The 19,613-nt window shown below is 45.9% G+C and overlaps 1 protein-coding gene across 1 annotated transcript in view; it reads right to left on the bottom strand.

Annotated features, from left to right (window-relative positions):
* The window catches only part of LOC139378421 (exocyst complex component 4-like), a 247,383-nt gene that overhangs the window by 54,116 nt on the left and 173,654 nt on the right, over positions 1–19,613 (bottom strand). Inside the window, exons 12-13 of the mRNA XM_071120583.1 lie at positions 4,678–4,814; positions 2,348–2,503 (exon numbers count right to left, since the gene is read on the bottom strand). Of these exons, the coding sequence (XP_070976684.1) occupies positions 2,348–2,503; positions 4,678–4,814 (293 nt within the window). The remainder of the gene's footprint in view (positions 1–2,347; positions 2,504–4,677; positions 4,815–19,613) is intronic.

The raw sequence follows: 19,613 nt of genomic DNA, 5'->3' as shown, positions 1-19,613 counted from the left end.
GAGAGAGAGACAGAGAGAGAGAGACAGAGAGAGAGAGAGACAGAGAGAGAGAGAGAGACAGAGAGCGAGAGAGAGCGAGAGAGAGAAAACAGAGAATGAAAGAGAGCGAGAGAGAGAGAAAACAGAGAATGAAAGAGAGCGAGAGAGAGAGAAAACAGAGAATGACAGAGAGCGAGAGAGAGAGAAAACAGAGAATGACAGAGAGCGAGAGAGAGAGAAAACAGAGAATGAAAGATATCAGGAAGAACTGAATGACTTGTTCCAAGCAGGGCCCTTATTACTGGAGCGTGATCAAAAGGAGCGCTGGGTTGCCAGACGTGGAGCCTCTAATCCCTCCAAAGAATGTTCAAAATGTCTGTGGTTGTGACTCAAATTAAAAAAGCCTAAAATATTATCTTTGCATTTAAATCCATCACCCATTCATTAATTTATTTACAATTCCAGGCCAATGAGCATCCTTCCTGAAGAGAGCACACGTTGAAAGCTCTGTCAATAAGAATGACCCACCTTCTCCTCCCAAATGATTTGGATCCCACCTCCCTTCAGGTAAATAACATGACATCCTTATGGAAAATTCACTACTTCCTGTACATGTCTGACTTGTTCAACCACAGCATGTTGATGAAGGGATGGAGGGAGTGAGGATACTGTTCTGTGTGTTTGTGTTAGGGTGGAGTGGTGGTGAGGATACTGTTCTGTGTGTCTGTGTTAGGGTGGTGAGGATACTGTTCTGTGTGTCTGTGTTAGGGTGGTGAGGATACTGTTCTGTGTGTCTGTGTTAGGGTGGTGAGGATACTGTTCTGTGTGTTTGTGTTAGGGTGGTGAGGATACTGTTCTGTGTGTTTGTGTTAGGGTGGAGGGGTGGTGAGGATACTGTTCTGTGTGTTTGTGTTTGGGTGGTGAGGATACTGTTCTGTGTGTTTGTGTTAGGGTGGTGAGGATACTGTTCTGTGTGTTTGTGTTAGGGTGGAGGGGTGGTGAGGATACTGTTCTGTGTGTTTGTGTTAGGGTGGAGGGGTGGTGAGGATACTGTTCTGTGTGTTTGTGTTTGGGTGGAGTGGTGGTGAGGATACTGTTCTGTGTGTTTGTGTTTGGGTGGTGAGGATACTGTTCTGTGTGTCTGTGTTAGGGTGGTGAGGATACTGTTCTCTGTGTGTGTGAGGGTGGTGAGGATACTGTTCTGTGTGTTTGTGTTAGGGTGGTGAGGATACTGTTCTGTGTGTTTGTGTTAGGGTGGAGGGGTGGTGAGGATACTGTTCTGTGTGTTTGTGTTTGGGTGGTGAGGATACTGTTCTGTGTGTTTGTGTTAGGGTGGTGAGGATACTGTTCTGTGTGTTTGTGTTAGGGTGGAGGGGTGGTGAGGATACTGTTCTGTGTGTTTGTGTTAGGGTGGAGGGGTGGTGAGGATACTGTTCTGTGTGTTTGTGTTTGGGTGGAGTGGTGGTGAGGATACTGTTCTGTGTGTTTGTGTTTGGGTGGTGAGGATACTGTTCTGTGTGTCTGTGTTAGGGTGGTGAGGATACTGTTCTCTGTGTGTGTGAGGGTGGTGAGGATACTGTTCTGTGTGTTTGTGTTAGGGTGGTGAGGATACTGTTCTGTGTGTTTGTGTTAGGGTGGAGGGGTGGTGAGGATACTGTTCTGTGTGTTTGTGTTTGGGTGGTGAGGATACTGTTCTGTGTGTTTGTGTTAGGGTGGTGAGGATACTGTTCTGTGTGTTTGTGTTAGGGTGGAGGGGTGGTGAGGATACTGTTCTGTGTGTTTGTGTTAGGGTGGTGAGGATACTGTTCTGTGTGTGTGTGAGGGTGGTGAGGATACTGTTCTGTGTGTTTGTGTTAGGGTGGAGGGGTGGTGAGGATACTGTTCTGTGTGTTTGTGTTAGGGTGGTGAGGATACTGTTCTGTGTGTTTGTGATAGGGTGGTGAGGATACTGTTCTGTGTGTGTGTGAGGGTGGTGAGGATACTGTTCTGTGTGTTTGTGTTAGGGTGGTGAGGATACTGTTCTGTGTGTTTGTGATAGGGTGGTGAGGATACTGTTCTGTGTGTGTGTGAGGGTGGTGAGGATACTGTTCTGTGTGTTTGTGTTAGGGTGGTGAGGATACTGTTCTGTGTGTTTGTGTTAGGGTGGTGAGGATACTGTTCTGTGTGTTTGTGTTAGGGTGGAGGGGGTGGTGAGGATACTGTTCTGTGTGTTTGTGTTAGGGTGGAGGGGTGGTGAGGATACTGTTCTGTGTGTTTGTGTTAGGGTGGAGGAGTGGTGAGGATACTGTTCTATGTGTTTGTGTTTGGGTGGTGAGGATACTGTTCTGTGTGTTTGTGTGAGGGTGGTGAGGATACTGTTCTGTGTGACCTGGTAAAGTCCTCCTCATCCTCTCTCTTCTGTCGGAGCTGTCTGGGCTGGGCCATGTTAGCCCAGTTGGGGAGAGACTGGAGCAGTCGGCTGATGTCCTCGTCCTTAGACCACGACGCACTGATGGTCAGCTTCTCCTCACACTGGACTATGCCCCTGGGACACACAGGACAGAGAGAGATCCTCAACTGTACAGTACAGACAGACAGCATAGCATGAGGGTGGATGAGGACAGATTGCCTGCATGAGGATAACTGCTTAGCTGGATCAGTGCTTGAGTCCACAGAACCACCCATAGACACACAGCAGGCAGCTGAGGCACAGTGTTTACACACCCATAGAGGGAGTAACACCTGGTCAGGTGAGAGGAGAGGTAGAGGGGTAGAGGAGAGGTAGAGGATGGAGAGGTAGAGGATGGAGGGGTAGAGGAGAGGAGAGGTAGAGGATGGAGGGGTAGAGGAGAGGTAGAGGATGGAGGGGTAGAGGAGAGGTAGAGGGTGGAGGGGTAGAGGATGGAGGGGTGGAGGAGAGGTAGAGGATGGAGGGGTAGAGGACGGAGGGGTAGAGGAGAGGTAGAGGATGGAGGGGTAGAGGATGATGGGGTAGAGGAGAGGTAGAGGATGGAGGGGTAGAGGATGGAGGGGTAGAGGATGGAGGGGTAGAGGACAGAGGGGTAGAGGACAGAGGGGTAGAGGAAAGGTAGAGTGGTGGAGGGGTGGAGGATGGAGGGTTAGAGGAGAGGTAGAGGATGGAGGGGTAGAGGAAAGGTAGAGGGGTGGAGGGGTAGAGGATGGAGGGGTAGAGGAGAAGTAGAGGATGGAGGGGTAGAGGAAAGGTAGAGGGGTGGAGGGGTAGAGGATGGAGGGGTAGAGGAGAGGTAGAGGGGTGGAGGGGTAGAGGAAAGGTAGAGGGGTGGAGGGGTAGAGGATGGAGGGGTAGAGAATGGAGGGGTAGAGGATGGAGGGGTAGAGGATGGAGGGGTAGAGAATGGAGGGGTAGAGAATGGAGGGGTAGAGAATGGAGGGGTAGAGAATGGAGGGGTAGAGGAAAGGTAGAGGGGTGGAGGGGTAAATGATGGAGGGGTAGAGGATGGAAGGGTAGAGGATGGAGGGCTAGAGGATGGAGGGCTAAAGGATGGAGGGGTAGAGGAGGGGAGGCAGAGCGCTGGGTCTCCATCTGTACAGAGGTCAGCCTAAATCTCTCTGGGGTTCAGCCAGATGAAGACAAGCACAGCAGAGGTGTGAGGGTGTGTCAGAGAGAGAGAGCACTACTGAAGCACAATATACCCTCAAGCAGAACAAATTGAGTGAAATGACATTTGTGTTTCTATACCTTCTAGCAAGGAAGAGAGGAACCACTTTCCTCAGTACAAGACCTCCTTGTACTCCTTCAGCTGGTCTTGAGTCAGTCTAACTCTTACCTGTACGAGGTGTTGCAGACCTCCTTGTTCTCGTTCAGCTGGTCCTGAGTCAGTCTAACTCTTACCTGTACGAGGTGTTGCAGACCTCCTTGTTCTCCTTCAGCTGGTCCTGAGTCAGTCTAACTCTTACCTGTACGAGGTGTTGCAGACCTCCTTGTTCTCGTTCAGCTGGTCCTGAGTCAGTCTAACTCTTACCTGTACGAGGTGTTGCAGACCTCCTTGTACTCCTTCAGCTGGTCCTGAGTCAGTCTAACTCTTACCTGTACGAGGTGTTGCAGACCTCCTTGTTCTCGTTCAGCTGGTCCTGAGTCAGTCTAACTCTTACCTGTACGAGGTGTTGCAGACCTCCTTGTTCTCCTTCAGCTGGTCCTGAGTCAGTCTAACTCTTACCTGTACGAGGTGTTGCAGACCTCCTTGTTCTCGTTCAGCTGGTCCTGAGTCAGTCTAACTCTTACCTGTACGAGGTGTTGCAGACCTCCTTGTTCTCGTTCAGCTGGTCCTGAGTCAGTCTAACTCTTACCTGTACGAGGTGTTGCAGACCTCCTTGTTCTCGTTCAGCTGGTCCTGAGTCAGTCTAACTCTTACCTGTACGAGGTGTTGCAGACCTCCTTGTTCTCGTTCAGCTGGTCCTGAGTCAGTCTAACTCTTACCTGTACGAGGTGTTGCAGACCTCCTTGTTCTCCTTCAGCTGGTCCTGAGTCAGTCTAACTCTTACCTGTACGAGGTGTTGCAGACCTCCTTGTTCTCGTTCAGCTGGTCCTGAGTCAGTCTAACTCTTACCTGTACGAGGTGTTGCAGACCTCCTTGTACTCCTTCAGCTGGTCCTGAGTCAGTCTAACTCTTACCTGTACGAGGTGTTGCAGACCTCCTTGTTCTCGTTCAGCTGGTCCTGAGTCAGTCTAACTCTTACCTGTACGAGGTGTTGCAGACCTCCTTGTACTCCTTCAGCTTGTCACAGACCATCTCCAGGAACTGGTTGGAGTAGGCACTCAGGTCCTGCATCAGAGTCATCAGGTCCTGGATGGACTTCTCCACGACTACTGTGCTCTGGAGAGGACACACAAATACAGGCTTAACACATTCAGAATGATACATGAAATGTTTCATTCCAGGCAGAAATAATCAAGCTCCTTACATGGAGAGAGGTAGAGAATATGTTTCATCTGTTAATACTTAGACACTAGTGAAACTATGTTTTGTTCTTTGTTCTCATTATAAAAAAGAAGGCAGTTGAAATTATATATCAAATAAATAATAAATATGAAACATATTGTGGTATGACGATGTGAAAGAGTCCTAACCTCATCCTACATAACGTTTTTCATTTCAACCACAAAACTGTCACTGTCGCCTCAGCTCTGAGCCCAGTGATCCTTGTAATTCAGCCACTCCCTTGTCCTCCCTTAACCACGAGACATATCACTGAGTCCCAAATGACACCCTATTCTCTATATAGTGCACTACCTTTGACCAGGTCCCAGGGCTCTGGACAAAAGTAGTACACTATATAGGGAATATGGTGCAATTTGGGACGCAGGATCTCCTTACAGCCACTAGAAGGAGAGCAGATGAAGTCTCCTGAAGCAGTGTAACACCAGCGTTGAGGAGTGGGACTGTCAAGTCTCTCCTGTCCGATGTGCAAAGCCGTCAGCAGGCAACCAATCTAATACAATGACTATATTCTCCTGTCAGGGACTGGATGCTGTTGGGAGCTTGTCATTGTCAACAATATACCACCATGTCAGAGGAGTGGCAGGAGGTGTGTGTGTGTGTGTGTGTGTGTGTGTGTGTGTGTGTGTGAGAGAGAGAGAGAGAGATCAGGTGAGTGTGTGTGTGTGAGAGAGAAAGAGAGATCAGGTGAGTGTGTGTGTAGGTGTGTACCTATGCCTACACGCATGACAAGATCCCCAGTGAGCTCAGACAAACCTACAGTCATGACAGGTTAGCCAGTGTAGCGTAACAAATAGCAGAACGGAAGCAGACACTTCAATAAACACACACACCTAACTTGACACCACTGCCACAGACCTACACTACATGACCAGAAATATTTGGACACCTGCTGGTCGAACATCTCATTCCAAAATCATGGGCATTAATATGGAGTTGGTCCCCCACTTTGCTGCCATAACAGGCTCCACTCTTCTGGGAAGGCTTTCAACAAGATGGTGGAGCATTGCTGCGGAGCCTGGCTCGCAGTCTGCGTTCTAATTCATCCCACAGGTGGTCAATGGGGTTGAGGTCAGGGCTCTGTGCAAGCCAGTCAAGTTCTTCCACACCGATCTCGACAAACCATTTCTGTATGGACCTCGCAGTGAGGAACAACTATCTTCTTTCCTCTTATTTGAATTATTTACTTATTTTTCCTCCCTCACTATTTTCTATAATGTTCATTCATTTCATCTGGTATTTTATCAATACAAATGTATTTCTTAGCGTGTGAGTTGTTTCTATGGGTCAGACCAAGACAAAGTGTGTTTGATTCAAATAAAGACCGATACTAGCGCACACAGTGGAGTGATCCATTGAAACTCACTAGCATTAGCCACAGCAGTGCTAACCGCTAGTTTAGAAGTAGCACAGTGCTTCAAAGCGTGTAAGTAGCAGCAGCAGTGTTGGTTAGCAGTGGCAGCTGGCTGTACCAACTCTTACACTGTTGAAGATGTCCAGCTGTGGCAGGGTGTAGTCAGCAGGGAACAGCAGTGGCCTGAACAGGGCAGTTACTGATTAAAGGGACTACTGGCTGGCCCCCTGGTCCCTCTCCCTGCTGGGGGGTAATGATCTGTAGCGCTGCCCATACCCAGAGTTCCACAAGGAACATGAAACTCCGCCAGGGGACGCCCCAGTCCCATTGCCCACGGCCCCCTGCCAGCGTGTCGGAGGAGAGCAGGGACCCATTCACTCAGCAGGGGAGGGCTGGAACTTCTAGACACAAGCAGACGTACAGGCACGTGCACAGTCGAACACACACATAGTTCACACACAGTACACACACAGTACACACACAGTCCAGAATCCCCAGTGAGTGTGTGATGGAGCCAGGAAGAGGACTTTCTCTATTTGTCATCACAGAGACGATGGAAGGAGTCGCTGTGAGAGCCAAGGAGATGATGGCCATCCTGCTATTGGGTAAGAACTAAAGCCAACTCCAATGAATCAGCCATACAACTGTTAGCTTTCACTTTCAAATCACCTTCAGCTGCTAAAAAACGTAAAAGAATGATATAATCTTCCCCTTTTGACCTCTCTCTTTCTTTTTCTCTCTTTCCTTGGTGTTTAAACACTAAGTCCACTATTCTTTCTCTCTCCTACTATGAGTTAGTGAGGCTGGATATCAGCAGGTCAGGAATGGTAAACAATGGATCCCAGATCCATTACTCCTGGAACAAATGCTCTGGCTCCGCTTGCCTTGTCTAATTCTGCTCATTTAACATAGCCATTCGTCTTTGCAGCAGAAATCATTAAACAGTCATCAAGGGCCGCAGATTGAGAGAAGGAGAGAGGGGGATGAAGGGCGAGAGAGACAGGGAAAGAGAGAGGGACGAAGGGCGAGAGAAGGAGAGAGAGAGAGAGAGGGAGAGAGAGAGGGACGAAGGGCGAGAGAAGGAGAGAGAGGGAGAGAGAGAAGGACGAAGGGCGAGAGAAGGAGAGAGAGAGAGAGAGAGAGAGAGAGGGTGGGGGGGGACGAAGGGCGAGAGAGACAGGGAAAGAGAGAGAGAATTCACAGAGGTCTTGACAACAGTGGGACCTCTCCATCTTATTTAACTGTTACACAAGGAGGAGACGAAATGCATTCTGGGGGCTGGTGAAACTTTCCCCATGAGACAACTTTATTGACAACTCACTCTCTTTCCACAAACACTCTAGCTTTAAGCAACAGACTCACAGTCACACTCTCTCTAGTACTCCTCTATAAAATGCATTAAAACCAAAGCACACACACACACACAGTGAAACATGGCTGACTTGCACTTTGTACTTCCTTTTGTTCTATTTTGTGTCGGAGTCTAGCTGAAAGCAAATTTAATTGAGGCCGGCGATACACAAAATGGGTCTAGAAATTCAGCAATTTAACAGCATAAATTCCATCAGAGTGTGAAAGGCCCCATCTCTGAGAGCTAATGATGAAAAGAGTGCACAGTGAGCACTCAGACTGTCGTGTCATTGGCTGCCGCCGTTAATGCAGTGGTATCGCCATAGAAATGCCTGAGCAGGTGATAATAGCAGTTATTAGAGTTGTAAACACTCCTGAATACAGGCGAGAGCAGGGGAGGTATCCGGTGTAAGTGGCGGGATGTGTTCTTGATGACTTTGAAGCTCTAGTGTGATAATAGTACACTAGTCATCTTCCTATAACGAGACTGATCTAAGGAACAGTTTCTCTCATTCCTCTCACTGACTTTGATGATTCAGGACATATTGAGCATTTTTGGACCTTGAGTGCATCAGGGTGTCCTGAGTGAAATAGCGAAAGGAACTTAAAGCTGCCATGATGCACACTGGTCAAAAACTGGTAGAATCAACGTTGTTTCAATGTAATCTCAACCCCAAAAATATAATTGATGATGTTGAATCAACGCGGAAAACAGATTGGATGAGAAAAAAGTCCCAACTTTTAACATAAATCCAATGAGATGGTGATATTTTTGGTTGATTTCACATTGAATTCACGTTAGTTGACAACTCAACCAAATGTAAATCAAAACTAGACGTTGAACTGCCGTCTGTGCCCAGTGGATGCTCTCTATTGAATGGTCCACTACTAGGCCTTGCCATATTGCTGAAACTGTAGAATTGATCAAATTAAATGGTATTAAATGTACAGACTGAATTGACATGGAAACTATCCCAAATCTTCTACCCCTGTACTGCTGTCCTGTCTCTGTTACGAACAGATCCACACATTCAAGGTCCTGGAGAGGGGTCTGGAGAGGGCTGTAAAGGGGCTCAGTCGTGCCCCTGAAACGGGTCAGGGGTTTCCCCATTAATCGAGGGGCGTCCCCCATGGATCGAGAGGGCCAGAGCATTTAACCCTGTGCGTTCCGCCACGTCACTCTCATCACTGACCCAAAACCGCTGACTCCTGTCTCGGCTGTGACTCGTGTCACCCCACATTCAAGTCTGCAGGGCAGGGTACTACAAACACAAATAACATGCTCATGCTCATACACACACACACACACACACACACACTGAAGTAGCAGAAGCATGTGGGCCGTCCGGCGTGTGCAGAGGGAGTCTCAGAGGCGTGAGGCCATGCTGACGTTGATGAATGGTCTGCCAGACGCTGTCCTACTCATGTGTGACTCCCCTTTACCCCAGTGAGGGAGAGCTGTGTGTTTGGTTATGAAAGGGTAGATTCTCTTTGTAAAAGTGTTTGTTCCAGTGTGTGTGTGTGTGTGGGGGGTGGGGGTGGGGGGTGGGGGGTTGTGCGCATGCACATGTGTGTGTGTGTAAGGTTGTAAAAGAGTTGATTATCTTTCTATGTGTGTTTGTTCGTGTGTTTGTAAGGTAGTAAAATAGTTGATTATCTTTCTGTGTGTGTTTGTTCCAGTGTGCATGTATGCGTGCTGGTGTGCGTGTGTTCACGCAGTAAATTGTAAATAACACATACAGTAGTTCTGCAAACAAACCTTGGTTGGATGGCATTAGACATGTTAGGCCCTGCTTCAATCTAAATGGAAATATAAACTTTATCTCTCTCCCTCCCTCCCGTTTGAGGATTGGTGTTCACTTCATAGGAACGATTCAGTGTTTGTGTCCAAATGGCACCCTAACCCCTACATAGTGCACTACTTTTGACCAGAACGCTATGAGCCCTGGTCAAAAGTAGTGCACTATAATAGGAATAGGGCGCCATTTAAGATGTAAACAGTCACATGACAATGAAATGCCACAAAAAAAAAGCTTCTTCTCGAGGCCTCTTCATAGAAGAGTGGAAAACACCTATCACAAGCTGTCACCTCCGATCACGTCAAATCAAAGGCCTCTCTGGTGAGTTAAAGTGCAGATCACAGCCAATCAGCACCCGCTGTTAGTGTTTACATCAGTGAATGCATCCAACCAACTACTTCTCCTCTAATGGAATGATGCACAAATTGAGAGCGGAATGTCATAGTTCCTCACAGAGAGATGCTTATTTACAACTGCTCTCTATGACTGGAAAAAGAGCAACATGTATTGTGTTCTTATTCACATACAGTATCATACACAATGAACTAATGAAAGGGTTTGGATAATGTATGGGTCAAGCCGACAGCATGTGCACAAGTAGGGTTGAATATTTCCCCGGTATTTTACAAAATGTTCCAACCCATCACTTTTCTCCAGGGTAACACCGTTATTTCCCACCAAAACCCGGAAGTGACATTTAAAAGCATATAAAACATATACATGTATGGATTTGATTAGAGGTTTGATCGGTAACAAAGTTCAAGCCTTATGCTACCGGAGTCTGATGAGCCATACATTAAAGACATTTTATGATCCATCGCCCAACAATTGTGCCATTATCCAATACAGAGCCTGATATATAGGCTACCACACATTATGCCTGACAGAAAAACACAAAAGTCTATAATGTGGACTACAGTCTATTACTGTATTGTATTGAATGATACTGTATTACATGGACTAGCTTTACAGACATTGTTCAAACCATGAAGCTGGGAGAGAACATGCTATGCTGGTGCAGGACACGCGGCCTACAAAGTGACAATTACAGGCAAGAAAATATAGTAGGGTATATTTTCAATGTTTAGAATTAGTAGGCTGATGGGGCGGCAGGGAAGCCTAGTGGTTAGAGCGTTGGACTAGTAACCAAAAAGTTGCAATTTCAAATCCCCCAGCTGACAAGGTACAAATCTGTCGTTCTGCCCCTGAATAGGCAGTTAACCCACTGTTCCTAGGCAGTCATTGAAAATAAGAATTTGTTCTTAACTGACTTGCCTAGTTAAATAAAGGTTAAAAAATATATACAGTGCCTTGCGAAAGTATTCGCCCCCCTTGAACTTTGCGACCTTTTGCCACATTTCAGGCTTCAAACATAAAGATATAAAACTGTATTTTTTTGTGAAGAATCAACAACAAGTGGGACACAATCATGAAGTGGAACGACATTTATTGGATATTTCAAACTTTTTGAACAAATCAAAAACTGAAAAATTGGGCGTGCAAAATTATTCATCCCCTTTACTTTCAGTGCAGCAAACTCTCTCCAGAAGTTCAGTGAGGATCTCTGAATGATCCAATGTTGACCTAAATGACTAATGATGATAAATACAATCCACCTGTGTGTAATCAAGTCTCCGTATAAATGCACCTGCACTGTGATAGTCTCAGAGGTCCGTTAAAAGCGCAGAGAGCATCATGAAGAACAAGGAACACACCAGGCAGGTCCGAGATACTGTTGTGAAGAAGTTTAAAGCCGGATTTGGATACAAAAAGATTTCCCAAGCTTTAAACATCCCAAGGAGCACTGTGCAAGCGATAATATTGAAATGGAAGGAGTATCAGACCACTGCAAATCTACCAAGACCTGGCCGTCCCTCTAAACTTTCAGCTCATACAAGGAGAAGACTGATCAGAGATGCAGCCAAGAGGCCCATGATCACTCTGGATGAACTGCAGAGATCTACAGCTGAGGTGGGAGACTCTGTCCATAGGACAACAATCAGCCTATATTGCACAAATCTGGCCTTTATGGGAGAGTGGCAAGAAGAAAGCCATTTCTTAAAGATATCCATAAAAAGTGTTGTTTAAAGTTTGCCACAAGCCACCTGGGAGACACACCAAACATGTGGAAGAAGGTGCTCTGGTCAGATGAAACCAAAATTGAACTTTTTGGCAACAATGCAAAACGTTATGTTTGGCGTAAAAGCAACACAGCTGAACACACCATCCCCACTGTCAAACATGGTGGTGGCAGCATCATGGTTTGGGCCTGCTTTTCTTCAGCAGGGACAGGGAAGATGGTTAAAATTGATGGGAAGATGGATGGAGCCAAATACAGGACCATTCTGGAAGAAAACCTGATGGAGTCTGCAAAAGACCTGAGACTGGGACGGAGATTTGTCTTCCAACAAGACAATGATCCAAAACATAAAGCAAAATCTACAATAGAATGGTTCAAAAATAAACATATCCAGGTGTTAGAATGGCCAAGTCAAAGTCCAGACCTGAATCCAATCGAGAATCTGTGGAAAGAACTGAAAACTGCTGTTCACAAATGCTCTCCATCCAACCTCACTGAGCTCGAGCTGTTTTGCAAGGAGGAATGGGAAAAAATTTCAGTCTCTCGATGTGCAAAACTGATAGAGACATACCCCAAGCGACTTACAGCTGTAATCGCAGCAAAAGGTGGTGCTACAAAGTATTAACTTAAGGGGGCTGAATAATTTTGCACGCCCAATTTTTCAGTTTTTGATTTGTTAAAAAAGTTTGAAATATCCAATAAATGTCGTTCCACTTCATGATTGTGTCCCACTTGTTGTTGATTCTTCACAAAAAAATACAGTTTTATATCTTTATGTTTGAAGCCTGAAATGTGGCAAAAGGTCGCAAAGTTCAAGGGGGCCGAATACTTTCGCAAGGCACTGTATATAGGCTACCTTTTATAATATTTCCCGTAATGTTGTGTGCGTACTAGCCTACCTCCTCTATCTATTGTCACTTCATTCCCACTGTCATTCCTCCCTCTTCATCAACAGTTAAATGAAATAAGTTTCTAGGACAGCATGAGCTAAGGAGAGAAGCCAGCGGAGTGCAGGGGCATTCTGCCCAAGAGACAAAGGCAGTAAGTTTGAAGCTTACGCATAACCCATCATTCATTAGCTAAATAGAAGGCTAATACAGCATTGCATTAATTACCTGAAAGAGGTTGGAGAACACATTGATATATTGAGATATATACAGTGGCATGAAAAAGTATGCGAACCCTTTGAAATGACCTGGATTTCTCAACAAACACAGTCTGCTTAAACTAATAACACACAACCAATTCTATGTTTTCATGTCTTTATTGAACACACCGTGTAAACATTCACAGTGCAGGGTGGGAAGAGTATGTGAACCCTTGGATTTAATAACTGGTTGACTCTCCTTTGGCAGCAATAACCTCAACCAAACATTTTCTGTAGTTGCTGATCAGACCCGCACAACGGTCAGGAGAAATTTTGGACCATTCCTCTTTACAAAACTGTTTCAGTTCAGCAATATTCTTGGGATGTCTGGTGTGAACCACTCTCGAGGTCATGCCACACTATCTCAATCGGATTGAGGTCAGGACTGACTGGGCCACTGTTGTTGATGGACTTCTGTGTTTTGGGTCGTAGTACTGTTGCAAATGTGGATAAAGTCAAGGGGTCTGAATACTTTCCGAAAGCACTGTGTGGGTGTGGGTGTATATACACTACCGTTCAAAAGATTGGGGTCACTTGGAAAAATCCTTGTTTTTGAAAGAAAAGCAAATTTTTTCTGTCCATTAAAATAACATCAAATTGATCAGAAATACAGTGTAGACATTGTTAATGTTATAAATGACCATTGTTGCTGGAAACGGCTGATTTCTTTTGGAATATCTACATAGGCGTACAGAGGCCCATTATCAGCAACCATCACTCCTGTGTTCCAATAGCAGGTTGTATTAGCTAATCCAAGTTTATCATTTTAAAATGCTAATTGATCATTAGAAAACCCGTTTGCAATTATGTTAGCACAGCTGAAAACTGTTGTTCAGATTAAAGAAGCAATAAAACGGGCCTTCTTTAGACTAGTTGAGTGTCTGGAGCATCAGCATTTGAGGATTCGATTACAGGCTCAAAATGGCCAGAAACAAAGAACTTTCTTCTGAAACTCGTCAGTCTATTCTTGTTCTGAGAAATGAAGGCTCTTCAATGCGAGAAATTGCAAAGAAACTGAAGATCTGGTACAACGCTGTGTACTACTCCCTTCACAAAAGAGTGCAAACGGGCTCTAACCAGAATAAAAAGAGGGTGAGGCCCCGATGCACAACTGAGCAAAAGGACAAGTACATCAGAGTATCTAGTTTGAGAAACAGATGCCTCACAAGTCCTTAACTGGGGAGCTTTATTAAATAGTAACCGCAAAACACCGGTTTCAACGTCAACAGTGAAGAGGTGACTCTGGGATGCTGGCCTTCTAGGCAGAGTTCCTCTGTCCAGTGTCTGTGTTCTTCTGCCCATCAATCTTTTCTTATTATTGGGCAGTCTGAGATATGACTTTGTCTTTGCAACTCTGCCTAGAAGGCCAGCATCCCAGAGTCACCTCTTCACTGTTGACGTTGAGACTGGTGTTTTGCTGTTCTTAACTGACTTGCCTAGTTAAATAAAGCCTCAATTAAAAACATTTAAAAATAACCAGCATGGCTACCCCAGCATTCTGCAGCAAAACGCCATCTCATTTGGTTTGCGCTTAGTGGGACTATCATTTGTCTTTCAACAGGACAATGACCCAACACACCTCCAGGCTGTGTAGGGGCTATTTGACCAAGAAGGAGAGTGATAGAGTGCTGCATCAGATGACCTGGCCTCCACAATCACCTGACTTTAACCCAATCAAGACTGTTGTAGAGGCATTCAAGGTGAAGCTGGTTGAGAGAATTCCTGTTGTAAAACTCTGCAGCAATGATATTCGAGTGATAGGCTGTTGTGAAACTCTGCAGCTGCAATTTTGCATCTTTACAATGAAAAAATAAGGCGACCCCCAAAAGCCAGATGGAAATGTGTAAATTAGATACGCATGCAATCTTGATATTAATGTAGCATAAGCTGTGCTGCAGCAAATGTAGTCCCACCGTTCACAAGAAAAGAAGTGACCAGGATGAGATGAAACATGCATTGTAAACTGCGTTCCATAAGGAGATGCGAGGTGTCCCCCCACTCGGAGCGGTGATGATTCATCATGCAGATAGCAGAGTAGGCCGTGGTCCATAGAGAACACAGACACACAGCATATCATTTAACAGTTCTATTTAGCAACATAATATTTATTATCATTTACCGGGTTCTCACTGTTGTTTATCCCGGGAAAAGGGAGTGGGAAATCTGGGGAAATGTCAGTAACCCGGTGTCCGCTATTCAACAGTGCCCAGCTAGACATGCCACATGCAGTAAGATGACAATCTTGTGTATTTGACTGTATCCACAGGGGGGGGGGGTCACAACATGAAAGAGCAGAATGCGCTTTGTCAGGGTGGGTTAAAACCCTTATCATCATCACCACCATCGCCTTGGATGCTGTGTGTGCTTATTTCACACTCACCTTTTAACAGATGGCTCCCCAACACACACACACACACACACACACACTGAGTTGTGTCTCCGACCCTAACACTAATCCTGAGAATGCTGTGGTTTCCCCAGACAGCATTCTGTCAAACCTCGTAATCAACCCTCGCTCCTTTCTCCTCGGGGGGTTACCACGGTGATGGCAGCATCATTACACCCCGGTGGAGGGGAGGCGGCGGAACCTGCCCACAACAAAGCATCACCCATGGCAACAACTGGGTTGGGTTATCAGGTTATAGATGTAGAGATGTTCACTCAGTGGGGTCGTGTGTGTGTGTGTGTACTGTGTACACTGTGTGTGTCTGAAAGTGTCTGTGAGCGTGTGTAATGTGTGTGTTTGTGTACTGTGTGTGTGTGCACTGTGTGCACTGTGGGTGTACTGTGTGTTTGTGTTTGTACTGTGTGTGTGTGTGTGTACGGTGTATGTTTGTGTACTGTGGGTGTTTGTACTGTGTGTGTTTGTGTACTGTGTGTGTGTGTGTGTACTGTGTGTGTGTGTGTACTGTGTGCGTGTACGTTTGTGTACTGTGTACGTTTGTGTACTGTGTGTGTTTGTGTACTGAACCTAGGAAGAAACCTAGAGAGGAACCAGGCTATGAGGGGTGGCCTGTCCTCTTCTGGCTGTGCTGGGTGGAGATTATAACAGAACATGGCCAAGATGTTCAAATGTTCATAAAAGACCAGCATGGTCAAATAATAATAATCACAGTAGTTGTAGAGGGTGCAACAAGTCAGCACCTCAGGAGTAAATGTCAGTTGGCTTTTCAAAGCCGATCCTTAAGAGTATCTCTACCGCTCCTGCTGTCTCTAGAGAGTTGAAAACAGCAGGTCTGGGACAGGTAGCACGTCCGGTGAACACGTCCGGTGTGTGTACTGTGTGTGTGTGTACTGTGTATGTGTGTGTACTGTGTGCACTGTGTGTGTGTGTACTGTGGGTGTGTGTGTGTGTGTGTGTGTTGTGTGTGCACTGTGTGTGTGTGTACAGTGGGTGTGTGTGTGTTGTGTGTGTACTGTGGGTGTGTGTGTTGTGTGTGTTGTGTGTGCACTGTGTGTGTGTGTACAGTGGGTGTGTGTGTGTTGTGTGTGTACTGTGGGTGTGTGTGTTGTGTGTGTACTGTGTGTGTGTGTGTGTGTGTGTACTGTGTGTGTTTGTGTGTGTGTGTGTAATGTGTGTGTGTAATGTGTGTACTCCCAAAAGGGTTCCATATGGACCTAATGGAGCACAGAGATGGACCCCCCCACAGAAGGCAATGAAATACATATCACCACGGTGCTAATGAAGATGTACACACACACATCCCTTTCTCTCTCTCCCTCCTTTCTCCTCAGGGGGTTACCACGGTGATGGTCGCATCATTACAGTCTGGAGGAGGGGCGGAGGTGGAACACGCCCACTCAAAGCATCACCCATGGCAACCACTGAGTTGGGTGATCAGGTTATAGATGGAGATGTTCACTCAGCGGGGTCGTGTGTGTGTGTACGTACGTGTGTGTGTGTGTGTGTGTGAGAGAGAGAGAGCGAGAGAGAGTGAGTGTGTGTGTGTGTGTGTGTGTACTATGGGTGTCTGTAAGTGTACAATGAGATTCATTATCATAGCACCACACACATCATGTTATTTTTCATCAAGCCACATGACAGCTGGATCTTGTATCATGGGCTCAAAGTAAACTCCCTTTTCCTTCAAACCAGGAGACCGTTTTTAACAGGTCTGACATTCCAACTTCCTGCTCCTCTTTCCTCAGACAAACAGTAGTGTTATCTGTCCCAACACACACTATCCTTCAGCAGCCACACTGCTAGGAGCCGGTTCTACTTTGAGTCAAACCGTCCGTCTCTCTCCCTCTCTCTCTAGATATACTGTAAAAGGGATTTTAGGTACAGACCAAATCGTAGAAATTTATTCATTTTGATAAGGTGCAAAATCAAAATTTTTAACAGCTGTAAAATTGTCAACGAGGTGGTTAGGCTCAATCTGTTTTATGACAGATAAAGGAGCGATGCATCCCAAACAACATGTGGGTTGAATCACATCTAAATGGATTGTTATATTGCATAAGGCCCTAGAAAGTTGGGCGTTCCACCATATTGTTTTTTTACGGTGGAATCTCATTTAGTCGTAAACACCAGAATAACTTGAGTTTACTAGTGTGTGTGTTTATAGGGAAACCTGTGGGGTTTGTGTGTTTGTAGGTAAACCTGTGGTGTGTGTGTGTTTTCGGGAAACCTGTGGTGTGTGTGTGTTTATAGGTAAAACTGTGGTGTGTGTGTGTTTATAGGTAAACCTGTGGGGTGTGTGTGTTTATAGGTAAACCTGTGGTGTGTGTGTGTTTATAGGTAAACCTGTGGTGTGTGTGTTTATAGGTAAACCTGTGGTGTGTGTGTGTGTTTATAGGTAAACCTGTGGGGTGTGTGTGTTTATAGGTAAACCTGTGGGGTGTGTGTGTTTATAGGTAAACCTGTGGTGTGTGTGTGTTTATAGGTAAACCTGTGGTGTGTGTGTGTTTATAGGTAAACCTGTGGTGTGTGTGTGTTTATAGGTAAACCTTTGGTGTGTGTGTGTTTATAGGTAAGCCTGTGGTGTGTGTGTGTTTATAGGTAAGCCTGTGGTGTGTGTGTGTTTATAGGTAAACCTGTGGTGTGTGTGTTTATAGGTAAACCTGTGGGGTGTGTGTGTTTATAGGTAAATCTGTGTCCACAGTTTTGGGTTGAGCCTGTGTCTGAGAATGTAAAATATCTGTGTTCAAATGTGTGGATCCACGTGTGTGTCCAATGAGTGTGTGCATCCACCCAGGCTGTCTCCCCACCTTCGTCCTGTGCTCCCTCAGACACCCAGGCTGTCTCCCCACCTTCGTCCTGTGCTCTCTCAGACACCCAGAGGAGTCCTGTGGTCCCAATCACACATCAACACAATGCAGCTAACTGGGGATTGTTCTGTGATTGCCTGTTGTTGCCCCCCCGGCCGTGAGAGGCACTTCATAATGGGCTTCCCAACCCACCACCGCAGGAGCCAATCAGCAGGCAGCTGATAAACACATCAACAAACACACCGAATAAAAAAGGTCAGTGTCATTAGACAACCGTTTGTGGGGGTGGCAGGGTGGGAAGGTGGGATAGTGTGTGTGTGTGTGCATGTAAATAAGCAGAGGTAAATTAAAAAGGTCAAATTCATTAGCAGACCATTGGCATATGAACACATCTGTAATTCAGGGTGCACTCCGGCAAATGACGTGGCTACAGATGTAATCAGCGTTCCATCCAGCCCCAGTCAAGAGGTTAACACAAACACCCTTCAATGGATACATTACTGGGCTGTGTCCCAAAATGGCCTTCTATTCCCTATACAGTGCACTACTCATCACCAGAACCCTATAGGTGCTGGTCAAAAGAAGTGCACCATGTAGGGAATAGGCTGGCTGGTAACGAATCTGAACGGCACTTAACATCCCACAGTGTGAACAAACAGCTTGGATTGGATGTTTAATGTGATTATGGCTTTGGTTTGGCCTTGGCTTGTACAGAATCCACACACACACACAGAGTCAGGAGACATGGACATAACGTCTCAACAGGAGACATGGACATAACGTCTCAACAGGAGACATGGACATAACGTCTCAACAGGAGACATGGACATAACGTCACAACAGGACAACAGGAGACATGGACATAACGTCTCAACAGGAGACATGGACATAACGTCACAACAGGAGACATGGACATAACGTCACAACAGGAGACATAGACATAACGTCACAACAGGAGACATGGACATAACGTCACAACAGGAGACATGGACATAACGTCTCAACAGGAGACATGGACATAACGTCTCAACAGGAGACATGGACATAACGTCTCAACAGGAGACATGGACATAACGTCACAACAGGAGACATAACGTCACAACAGGAGACATGGACATAACGTCTCAACAGGAGACATGGACATAACGTCTCAACAGGAGACATGGACATAACGTCACAACAGGAGACATGGACATAACGTCACAACAGGAGACATAACGTCTCAACAGGAGACATGGACATAACGTCACAACAGGAGACATGGACATAACGTCACAACAGGAGACATGGACATAACGTCTCAACAGGAGACATGGACATAACGTCACAACAGGAGACATGGACATAACGTCACAACAGGAGACATGGACATAACGTCTCAACAGGAGACATGGACATAACGTCACAACAGGAGACATGGACATAACGTCTCAACAGGAGACATGGACATAACGTCTCAACAGGAGACATGGACATAACGTCTCAACAGGAGACATGGACATAACGTCACAACAGGAGACATGGACATAACGTCTCAACAGGAGACATGGACATAACGTCTCAACAGGAGACATGGACATAACGTCTCAACAGGAGACATGGACATAACGTCACAACAGGAGACATGGACATAACGTCTCAACAGGAGACATGGACATAACGTCTCAACAGGAGACATGGACATAACGTCTCAACAGGAGACATGGACATAACGTCTCAACAGGAGACATGGACA

This window comes from Oncorhynchus clarkii, chromosome 21 (genome assembly GCF_045791955.1).
Source record: "Oncorhynchus clarkii lewisi isolate Uvic-CL-2024 chromosome 21, UVic_Ocla_1.0, whole genome shotgun sequence".
NCBI lineage: Eukaryota > Metazoa > Chordata > Actinopteri > Salmoniformes > Salmonidae > Oncorhynchus > Oncorhynchus clarkii.
This window is presented reverse-complemented; position numbering and strand designations above follow the sequence as displayed.